This window comes from Macrosteles quadrilineatus, unplaced genomic scaffold (assembly GCF_028750875.1).
Source record: "Macrosteles quadrilineatus isolate MER2022 unplaced genomic scaffold, UCM_ALF_1.0 Scaffold_1__1_contigs__length_201487025, whole genome shotgun sequence".
Taxonomy (NCBI): domain Eukaryota; kingdom Metazoa; phylum Arthropoda; class Insecta; order Hemiptera; family Cicadellidae; genus Macrosteles; species Macrosteles quadrilineatus.
The window spans coordinates 21,802,693-21,815,192 of NW_026542594.1; the positions used below are offsets into that span (position 1 = coordinate 21,802,693).

At 31.4% G+C, this 12,500-nt stretch overlaps 1 protein-coding gene across 1 annotated transcript in view; it reads right to left on the minus strand.

Annotated features, from left to right (window-relative positions):
* The window catches only part of LOC128995115 (G-protein coupled receptor GRL101-like), a 119,057-nt gene that overhangs the window by 78,885 nt on the left and 27,672 nt on the right, over window positions 1-12,500 (minus strand). Inside the window, exon 5 of the mRNA XM_054420021.1 lies at window positions 11,535-11,651. Coding sequence (XP_054275996.1) covers window positions 11,535-11,651 — 117 coding nt within the window. The remainder of the gene's footprint in view (window positions 1-11,534; window positions 11,652-12,500) is intronic.

The following is a 12,500-nucleotide window of genomic DNA, read 5'->3' on the forward strand; positions in this document are numbered from 1 at the left end:
CAAGTAAACATTGAAAATCGTAAGAAAAAACTGCATGGCAGTTTTGTCAAAAATTATTGTAAGCAAAAATGTGTAATTCATAACTCTGGTTTTAGGTATGATTTGTAATTTAAGTTAAAGTTTTAATACAAAATTATATCATTGGCAATGGAACTTTTCATAATATATTTGGCATTTGTTTCTTTATCTGAATAAGATTAGACTTTTTCTCATTTTAGTGAAAGGTATGATTTGTTAATCAGGGCTATGAGAAATATTGGTCTGATACAAGGAACTTATTACCAAATCAGAAATTCTTGCTGATTAACAGCTATGCAAAAAAATGAATGGGCAATTATTGTAATGTATGTGTTGTAAAATGTTTTCAGTACAGCTAAGAAACGGTAAACGCAAGTTTTAACTTGTTGCTTATATATTGGAAATTAAAGAAGCTATTGTAAAATACATAATACATTGAGGTTCATTTATAAGGTACCTACAATAAATTAATTGCGTACGTGAATAGCTACCACATTATTGACACCCAGTATGTGATACTAAATGCATTCACAGTTATTTATTCATTTTATTACATATTGGGAATAACCGTGCAAAACGGGACAGTAAAATCTTGATCAAATCCTAGTAGTGGTGAACTACCGGTATGACCCCACTTTAGGCACGTTTTTCCCATGTTATTCTTATGGGGATCATTTTTTAGCCACCAAATCCAAAAATCCTGATCTTCGCCTGTACACCCCAATATAAATGTTCAATACCATTGTATAACTTCATTACTATTTCAAATCCACATGCATTCACAAGTATATTCTCAAAATCATCAACTTGACAGTGCGAGGTTTGTAAGCGAACTCGGGCGCGCTCCCGGCTCACAGCGCGCTCCTGGTCGTGCTCCCGACCTACGGTCAGGCTTCTCGTCTCTAGTGGTCTAGTCCTGGGTGGGTGACCTCCTGTTGAAGTAATTTTTAATTTCTAATCTCAATTTTTAAATTTTAAAAATTTGGAAATTTTCGAAAATTCTATAAATAGAAGTGACATTCGGGTGATATTTCATTCTGGACCATGAGGCCCACCTGTCAACACTGCTCCATGTTGCTCTCTACCAAAAGTAACCTGATTCGCCACTACAAGGTAATTCATCAAATGAAGGTGAAACTGTGCAAGGTTTGCAATTTAATCTGTGATAATAATGTGGCTTTAAAATCACATATATTACAAAATCATAAGACTTGTAATTTCTGTAAAATGAATGTTGTTGGACATTTTAAAAGACACACCAATTCTTGCATCAAATGTCCATATACAATGATTAAATTTGTCGGTGAATCGATTAGAGCTGACCTTAAAAATACTCTTCAGTCTTGTCCTCTGCCGATAAAATGGACTCTAGTAAGGAGAATCAAGTTTATAAAATATTCAATGGATCAAAATGGGCAATTAGTTAATGAAAAAGAATGTATTGCAGATTTTAGAAGCCTTACTACCTTAACTATTGAGAAGAGAGATTTAAAGCCTCAAATTGAAAATGCACTTTTAAAGATTGACACTTCCATACATAAATATCAAGCCCAAGGCAGTGGATGGATATATGACCATACTAAATATTGGCAGCTGCATGTTTACAAGTATAAGCCCCTAACTCCAAAGTCATATATCCCTACACCAAAAACTATTCAATCAAAACATGCAGTTTTAAATATTAAAAATGCTGACAATAAATGCTTCCTTTGGTCGATTTTAGCAGCTTTACATCCAAGGAACTCTAATGAACATGCTGAAAGGGTTTCTAATTATGTACCCTATGAAAGTCAGTTGAATATGACAAACATAAAGTATCCTGTGAAAATATTTGATATAGATAAATTTGAAACACAGAATGATATAAGTATTAATGTATTTGGGGTTAAATATGATAAATTTATATATCCATTAAGAACAACCAAACTAAATAGTAATATTCATGTAGATCTATTGTTATTACAAGAAGGTCGTAAATCACATTACTGTTTAATTCGTGATTTTGATAAGTTAATGTTCCACTCAACCAAAGATGACCATAAGAAGCATTTTTGTAAGTTGTGTTTGCAACATTTTTACACTAATGATATATTAGAACGTCACACAACGTATTGTAAAAACTTTGATGCCCAACGAGTGGAAATGTCTAAACAAGATACATTACAATTTAAAAATTATAAATATCAACTTAAAGCCCCATTTGTGATTTATGCAGATTTTGAGTGCTTTATAAACTCTAATATACATACTCCATCGGGATTTGCATTTGTCGTAGTAAAAGATTCAAAAATTATTTCTGAAGAGTTATATAGTGGTACAAATGTTATGGATGTGTTTTTTGAAAGATTATTTCAGACTTATGATTATATTAAAAATCAAATGGCAATATATAATCCTCTTCAAATGACTCCAGAGCAAGAGGCATCTTTCCAAAACTCAACACATTGTCATATTTGTGAAAAGAATCTATATTTTGATAGGGTGAGAGATCATTGTCATTCATCTGGCCAATACCGTGGAGCTGCCCACAATGATTGCAATTTAAACTATAAAGTAACAAAGAAAATCCCAGTATTCTTCCATAACTTGAAAAATTATGATGGTCATTTAATAATGCAACACTTGGGAAAATATGCAAAGTTAGATCGTAAATTAAATTGCATAGCCAAGGATATGGAAAAGTACATTTCATTCTCTATTGATGATTTAGTATTTTTAGATTCCTATAACTTTTTGTCCCTTCTATTATACAAATTAGCTTCCAATTTAAATACATTTAAATTTATAGACAATCCACTACTACAACGTAAAGGTGTATATCCCTATGAATATATGACGGGACCAGATAAGTTCGCAGAGTCTCTACCCCCAAAAGAAGCATTTTACAGTACTCTAACTAAAGAACATATCTCTTCCAACGAATACGAACATGCTAAAAATGTCTGGACCCATTTTAATATAAATAATTTACAAGAATATCATGATTTATATCTTAAAACAGACGTATTGCTACTGGCTGATGTGTTTGAGACATTTAGAGACCTGTGTTTAAAGGATTACAAACTGGACCCCGTACATATGTATTCACTTCCTGGATTAACATGGGAGGCCTGTCTTAGAATGACTGGTATCAAATTACAATTATTTCAAGATATTGACATGCATTTGTTCATAGAAAGTGCGATTAGAGGAGGAGTCAGTATGATTTCCACACGTTACGCTAAAGCAAATAATAGATATATGGGTGAACACTATGATCCCAATCAAGAGAGTGTCTATTTAATATATTTAGACTGTAACTCACTATACTCTACAGCAATGTGCGAGCCACTGCCTGTGGATGGATTTCGTTGGACTAATGAGATAGACTACAAATACAATCAAAATGATGAGTTTGGATATATTTTAGAAGTTGATTTAAAATATGATAAAAGCTTACATGATATACATAATGACTATCCATTAGCACCAGAGAAAATGAATGGCAAATTAATAAATAATTTAAATGACAAAACTAAATATATATTACATTACAAAGCATTACAAAAATATGAGGAATTGGGTTTGATTGTTACAAAATACCACAGAATTTTAAAATTTAGACAATCAAAATGGCTTGCGCCCTATATTAATTTTAATATTGAAAAAAGAAAATGGGCTAAAAATGATTTCGAAAAAGACTTTTACAAATTGTTAAATAATAGTCTCTTTGGTCGGACAATTATGAATCAACGAAAGTTTCGTGATATATATCTCAAGGATGAGTCACTATTAACAAAATATGTCACTAATCCAAGGTTTGATTGTAGCAAAAAGTTTGATAACAATTTACATGCTATACATTTAAATAAATTAGTTGTAAAGTTTAATAAACCAATATATTTGGGAATGACCATTTTGGATATTAGTAAAGTAATAATGTATGATTTCCACTATAATTATATGTCAAAATTTAAGAATAAAAGATTTCTAATGACAGATACAGATTCTTTAATGTATGCTATAGTTACAGAGGACTTTTACAAGGAAATAGAATGTGACTTGCACTATTTTGATACCTCTGGATATAGTAAAGACCATTTCTTATACTCTGATAAAAATAAAAAAGTCACTGGAAAGTTTAAAGACGAATTGGATGGTCATATTATGTATGAATATTGTGGTTTAAGACCAAAGTTATACTCTTACATTCCTCTAAAATGGTTATATGAAGAAGACAAGCAAGCTTTAGAGGTGAAGAAAGCTAAAGGAGCTGATGGTGCTACAGTTAAACATCTCCTAAGACATCAACATTATTTGAACTGTCTTGCAACTGGGCAAGATTACTATGAGAATGTGACAAGAATTAAATCTACAAATCATCATCTTCAGACCTTAACCATGAACAAGAAAGTATTATCCTTTGACGATGACAAGAGGTTTATTCTAGAAGATGGCATCAATACGCTTGCGCTTGGTCACTATAAAATTGATCAAACATAAATTGTATGTGTAGATATATAATAAATGCAAATGTTAAAAAACTCCAGTCTTTTATTTATTTACCCTTACCATCCTCTTGATAGAATTGGTCAAACATAAATCTATATTTACCATTATTCTTTGACCTTTCTTTGTCTATTACGAAAAAGCCATATTTAGTTTTATCCCAACATTGATGACAGAGATTTTTAAATTGGTCAAATGAAAAATCATTACCAACATGATTGTGATATACATGTTTTAAATTTAAATCATCTTGTTTGAATAATATTAGGAAATTTACATTATCACGTAAATGTTTGTGTACTTTGCTGTAAGATTGACACAAGTAAAAACAGTTAATATATTTATGTCGACCCATTGAGAAAAATTGTGTAATATTTGGACTATTTATGTCATCAAATACAACAACTGACTGTGATTTTACATCATTTGGTGTGATTTCACAGTCAGTAAACGTATGTAATTTCACTTCATCACACAAACTAAATATTTCAATTATTTTTTTATATTTTTCTTGTTCTAATGATTTAGATATTAAATATAAGTTTGTAAATTTTAATCCTTCCTTTCTTACAATTAAATTGTAAATTACAACCGTCTTCCCACTTCCACTTGGACCGCAAATAAGACATCGAATATTGGTAGGAAATAGACCCAACTTCTTTGGTATATTTTCCTTAGTATGTACTATTTTAAATTTATGTTTTTGTTGAATAAAAGACATTTTTTATATAATAAAAATGGTAAAAATTGATAATAAGAAAACATGTAAAAAGGGCAAAGGTTTATTCCTAAAGCCTTACAGAGGTCGAGGGTTATTGAATACTCTTATAAATAACCTTCCATTTCCACTTCACATACCATCATATCGGTACTGTGGACCTGGAACGAATATACGTGAGAATCTAGCTAAAAATGTACCTCCAAAAAATAAACTAGACTCTTATTGTAAAGAGCATGACATATTCTACATGAATAATCCCAATACCGCTGCTCGGAACAAAGCAGACATGAGATTAGCAGACTTAGCTTGGACTAGAGTAACGGCCAAGGACGCAAGTCTTGCTGAAAGAGCTGCTGCTTATGCCGTGACAAATTTGATGAAGGAAAAAGCAAAAATGGGAATGGGATTAAAATTTAATAAAAAAGATGGACAACTACCAGCTGTTAGAGGCCGCAAAAGACGTGTCTCACTTCAGGGGGGTGTACCTAAAAAACGAGCTAAAAAATCTAACACCAAGAGTAAAAGAGTGCGGAATAGTTAATTTAGACAGTTCATCTGGCACACATTGGACAGCATATCGTAAAAATAAAGATATTGTAATTTAATTTGACCCATTTGGAATCCAACCTCCAAAAGAAGTAATTAAATATTTTGAGGGATATAAAATCTACTATACAACCGATCAAATACAAGATTTAAATAGTTCTATTTGTGGAATTTTATGTTTATCATTCATAAAAAATATTTCTTTATAAAAATGGATTCATTTACTATAACATTTTCGGGTACAGAGCCAGAGCTTAAGTCAGTGTTATTTCCTCCCATAGAATTAAATGATGATTATGTAATTGGATTAGTAGATTTTCAAAGTTATAATTCTATATTTAATGTTAAAAAACCTCTAAATACTTTAACATATTACAAAGTAGAGAAAAAAACATTACCAAAAGGAGATATCTCAGTTGATGATTTAAACCAGTTATTAAATGGTAAACTTAAAGTTATAATAGATACAAATGGAGAAGCATTAATTAATACTAAATCCAAACTTTTATTCAAAGGGCTTATTCCAAAATTAAATCAACTTAAAGGCAACAAATTAACCATTGGAGAAGGTGATGATGTTTTCTATTATGACCACAATGCTCCAGTTACAATAGAAATTTCTGAAGGAACATATGAGGTGGTTGAGCTTGCAAAGGAAATTCAAAAACAAATCCCAGACTTTTTCCCTACAGCTAATAATAAAACTATGAAAGCGACACTACTTTCTAGCCATGTGTTTGATTTTACAAAACCATGTTTAGGGTCTGTTTTATTGGGATTTAAAGGTGTTTCTAATCCTGGTGTTCAGTTTGAATCTACAAATAAAATAAACATTAATAATGTAAATGTGATTAGAGTAAAATGTAATATTGCAAACGGGTCCTATTTAAATGGCAACAAATCACACACCATACATAGCTTTTATCCAGAAGCTCCTCCTGGCTACAAAATTATTGAAGTTCCAAGAAATATTATATATTTTCCTGTAAACAAGAGAAGTTTAGATGTTGTCAGTATTACATTTGCCGATCAGCACGACAAGGCAATTGACTTTAACGGAGAAGAAACTACAATTACTTGTCATATAAAAAAGATATGAGAATTTATAAGAGTGGGCAGCTATCTATAAGTGTACAAAATGCTAGGTTCCTAAAGTCAATAGGACTAAAGTTAAAAATTTCTATTAATAAAAATGGAAGATTTTCTAGATGTTACAGGGAAATCCCAATTCGACGATAGTGTGGTTAAAATTACAAATCACTCCTATGTTCCCCACAACACTTTGGCAATAAATAATTCTGATGAAATTCGAATATGTATTAATAATCAAGATTTGCTAACTCTCCCATGTAGGAGTTATCTGTATATTAAGGGAGAAATTGAAAATCATGATAAAGGTCATTTTATAAATAATGCATTCGCGTTCTTATTTGATGAAATTAGATACGAAGTTGCAGGTAAAGAAATAGACATTGTAAGAAACCCAGGAATTTCTAGTCTTATGAAAATATTGAGCTCTTACAATAAAACTACTAAATTGTCAAATGTGGCATTTGATTCTGACACAAATTTAAAAGAGTTCCATAAAGGTGGTAAGTTTAGTACATGTTTGCCATTAGAGCTGTTAATGGGTGTATTTGAGGATTTTAATAAGGTATTAGTAAATGTCAAACAAGAATTGGTGTTGAAAAGATCTAAAAATGATTTGAATTGTATATTAACAACCGCTAGTGCTCCAGCCAGTGGCACTGCTGATATGATTCCCAAAATTACACTTAACTCAATTCAATGGGTGATGCCACATGTGACACCATCAGATGGGGAGAAGTTACAATTACAAAAGATGTTATTGCAAAATAAAAATTTGCAAATTGCATTTAGAAGTTTAGAGTTGCATGAACTTCCATCATATCCCAATACTACAAGACATACATGGTCAGTAAAGACCTCTTCAAGTTTGGAGAAGCCTAGGTATATTATATTTGGTTTTCAAACAGCTAGGGATAATAGTGCACGAAAAAGAACTGATGAATTTGATCACTGTAAGTTAAAAAATCTCAAAGTATTTCTAAACTCTGAATATTATCCTTATAGTGATTTAAATCTCGATTTTGAAAATGGAGATGTCTCTAAAGCTTATGAGATGTTTATGAGGTTTAGAGAGACTTACTACAATACTATCCCAGATCCTATGATTAGTAGGGCTGAGTTTATGAAGAAATATCCACTAATTGTAATAGATTGTTCTAGACAGAACGAAACAGTGAAGGAAGGAATTGTTGATATTAAATTAGAGATTGAAACTGCAGAAAATGTGCCAGCAAATACATCTGCATATTGTTTGATAATACATGATAAAGTGTTTGAGTACAATCCTTTGTCAAATGAGATAAATAAAATTTAAATAAAAGATGAAAAACATTCAACAAGAATTGGTTGACTCTGCAAATCAAATACGAGAGAAATATAGAGCTTTAAAACGTGGCAAGTTTCTAGAGGCTGAAGAGAGGTTCCAAACATTCCAACCTTTAATAGAGCCATTACAAGAATTAAAAAAAATCGCCAAAACAGAGAGACCTAGAATGGAGATACTCCCAAAGACTCCATCTAGAATATCAATGATACCAAGATTACAGCAATCCACTCCACAGAAATTGGATTTTGGTCTTTTAGCATCAGACTATTTAGGAAATTACCTCAGTAAAAGTAGTATGACAGACACTACATATGGTATTAGACGAGAAGCAAATAAATTTTTTATTGGAAATAAGGAAGTTGATATTGCCAATGATGATGTTACAGTTGCAAATAAAACTTACAAGGGGACAAAAGGCTTGTGGCAGTTGTTAACTTTAAAAGAACCTGAGGATTATACTCCGGCTGATTTGCAAAATTATAAAGAAATTTTGGAAGCTACAAATGGGCATTTAAAGAGTTACAAAGATGGTGCACCAATTTCAAGTAATAGACATACTAAATATCTTAATATAATTAAACCTCTATTTAAATCTGTTGGTGAAGGTTTGAGACAAGTGACTGGTAATAAAATAGACTATATTTATTGGGATGATCCTAATGAGCTTGTAGATAGGTTAAGACTTCTTTGGCTAAGTCGCCAAGCCGGTAACTCAGGAGTGGATAATGAAATAGATTCCATTATTGAGGAATTGAGAGAAAGTGGTATTATTTATTAAATAAAAATATGTTTATAGATAAATTTTATCGTTTATATAATCCATATAATAAGCCTGCAGAACCCAGGGCTAGTCATGAACCTACTTTAAATTTAAAAGACGATAGTTGGAATTGTTTAAACCGTAAAATTGGTAATGTTAAAGATGGGGAGATTGTAGATGATGTATCAACTTTGGGACAGACATTAACTAGAAAAGGTGATGTCTTTTTACAAGGTAAAACTAAATATGAGTTTTTAGAATCTAAGAATAAAAATTGGAATGCTAAAAAACAGAAAATTACTAATGTGAAAAAGGGTGAAAGTTTAGATGATGTGCCCACTTTACAACAGACTTTAATACGTAAAGACGGTGGTACATTTGTACAAGACAATAATAATTATGAATTTTTAGAATCAGAGAATGGTGTTTGGAATGCTAAGAAACGGAAAATTACTAATGTGGAAAAGGGTGAAAGTTTAAATGATGTGCCCACTTTACAACAGACTTTAATACGAAAAGAAGATGGTAAATTTGTACAAGACGATAATAATTATGAATTTTTAGAATCTGAGAATGGTGTTTGGAATGCTAAGAAACAGAAACTTAGCAATTTGATGGAAGGTACAGATAGTAAAGATGCTGTGAATGTTTCACAAGTTCCAAAAATGGAAGCAGGCTATTGGGATTTTAATAATAAAAGGTTAGTACGTGTAAAACCCGCCGTTGATGAAACTGACTGTGTTATAAAAGAACAGACTATAACTTTTGATAAAAAAGAAAAATGTTGGGATGCCAAAAAACAATTTATAAGGAATCTGCCAAAGGGGAAATATTTAGATGATATTTGTTTAATGTCACAAGCTATATATTATGATGGATCAAAATTTGTATATGCAGGAAGAAAATTTAATTTGATGGAATACAATCCTGATTTATTAGTTGCCGACCCTACATCTTTGAGTGGATTTAAGTATATAGATAATAGACCTTATATACCAGAAAACTATGTATTTAAAAGAATGGAAGATAATCTATTGATTGGGGCTAATGGTAATATATTTACAGTACAAGGAAAGAGTGATGTTATAAAAAATGAATGAAATTGCATACGAACTTCATAAGCCTGCAAGAAAGAATTTCATTAGAAGATCTTTTAAAGTATTAGGTATAAACGAAACCTTACAAATAGATTTAATTGATATGCAAAACTATGCTAGAGAAAATTCTGGCAATAAATATATTTTAACTTTAATAGATACATTTTCTAAAAAAGCTTATGCTGCTCCGCTAAAGAATAAGACAGGGTTGGTGGTTACAGAAGCCATTAAAACCATTCTACCAAAGGGGGTTAAAAACATTCAATCTGACAACGGAAAAGAATTTTTTAATCAATATTTTAGCAAAGTAATGAAAAACTTAAATATTAATCACTATCACACATTTTCTACAACTAAGGCTGCAATTGTGGAGAGGTTTCAGAGAACTTTAAAGAATTGGTTATATAGGGAATTTAGTGCTCAGGGGAGTTATAAATGGTTGGATTTACTTCCAAAGTTAATTCGAAAATATAATAATAAGGTGCATAGATCTATAGGAATGAAGCCTAACCAAGTGAATATTAAGAATAGTAAATATGTGCATGAGAGGTTGACTTCTAAAGTAGTGCAAGTTAAGAAGCCAAGATATAAGGTGGGTGATAGCGTGAGAATTTCCAAGTATAAACATGTTTTTAGTAAAGGTTATACCCCAAATTGGACAGGTGAGCTATTTACAATAGCAGAAGTTAAGAATACAAAGCCTGTGACTTATATCTTGAAAGATGAAAATGGCAATATAATCAGGGGAGGCTTCTATACAGAGGAGTTGTTAAAGACCAAATATAAAGACATGTATTTAATAGAAAAGGTAATTAGGAGGAAGGGTGATTTATTGTATGTCAAATGGCTTGGGTTCCCAAGTAGTCAGAATTCATGGATTTCCACTAAGGATGTCCAAGGGAGCGCGCCATGAGCCGGGAGCGCGCCCGAGTTCACGCACAAACCTCGCACTGTCAAGTTGATGATTTTGAGAATATACTTGTGAATGCATGTGGATTTGAAATAGTAATGAAGTTATACAATGGTATTGAACATTTATATTGGGGTGTACAGGCGAAGATCAGGATTTTTGGATTTGGTGGCTAAAAAATGATCCCCATAAGAATAACATGGGAAAAACGTGCCTAAAGTGGGGTCATACCGGTAGTTCACCACTACTAATCCTCTATCATAATTGTTATCGTTAGTAATTGCTGAACCCACTCGAAATTTATAAACACAGGCTTTCCATGACAGTTATAATTTATCCACCCTCTTCATTAAAGTAAATATTTAATTAACCTTGTCTTCAATACGCATTTTTACAGATTAAGTAGCTTTGTAACAAGAGAATTATCATATTTTGTTGAAAGTAATAAATAATATATCAAACGTCTCACAAAGGTATTCCCGAAGTAATCCAAAGTATATGATCTGAATGGAATAATGACAGTTTTCAAAGTTGTTTTCGGTTTACTCTCAGCAAAAAATGAATAATGTAACACTTACGACAATCTATCTCATCAGAATTGTCTCCGCAATCGTCGGTGAAATCACACACAGAGTGTAGGGGCACGCAGAAGTGGTTGTTGCATTTGAAGTGAGTGATTGGACATATGAAGGATTCTGAAAAAGGTTATTTACTATTAATGAGAAAATTATAGCATTAAACAATAAATTTTAGCGTCCAAACGCGAGAGTCCAAAAATGTTATATAAAGGTACGGTACATGAAGCTATAAGAAATGACAATATGCTGGATGAATTTCGTTGGGTGTCCACTATTGATTTCATAAAAAAACGTTGGCCTTACAATGATTAGATGAAGATTTCCCCACTAAACCAGTCACAAGGGATAATTTAAAAAAATTAATGTTTTTGGATACAGTATGTAGGCCTACATAAGCCAGGGGTTCATTAGTTTGAATTCCATAATTATTGTCAAATACAAATATATGTTATATTATACATAGTTTTGAAACTCGTTTTATTGAACTAAAAAAAAATCCAAATTTGATTATTTTAATTTATTTCAAAATGGCAGCTCTTTAGGTGGAAAAGATTCAACTATTTTAAATATTCTGTATTTTTCATTAGAATACAGATACCATCACTAATCTGATTCAAATATCACAATCCTTGTGAGTTAAGATTTACTAATGTGCAATATTTTGCATTTGATAATTTAACTATGGGATTCAAACTTGTGAACCTCTTGCATGCTGTATAAAAAACATAACAAATATTATTATGTTATTCCTTGGAGTTGGTCAAGGAAAGGATTTTCATATCATAATAATTGTGTGTTAAACGAATGGGCTGTCTGAAAAAATATAGGACATCTTCGTAATTCTCCCTGTATGTAAGCTGCTTTACAGAGAAATAACATCGTCATGACAAATGGCTTTTACATCCTTGTTAATTATATTTATTGTCAATTTATTCAGTCAAAGAACTTAAAATATAATAATGTTGC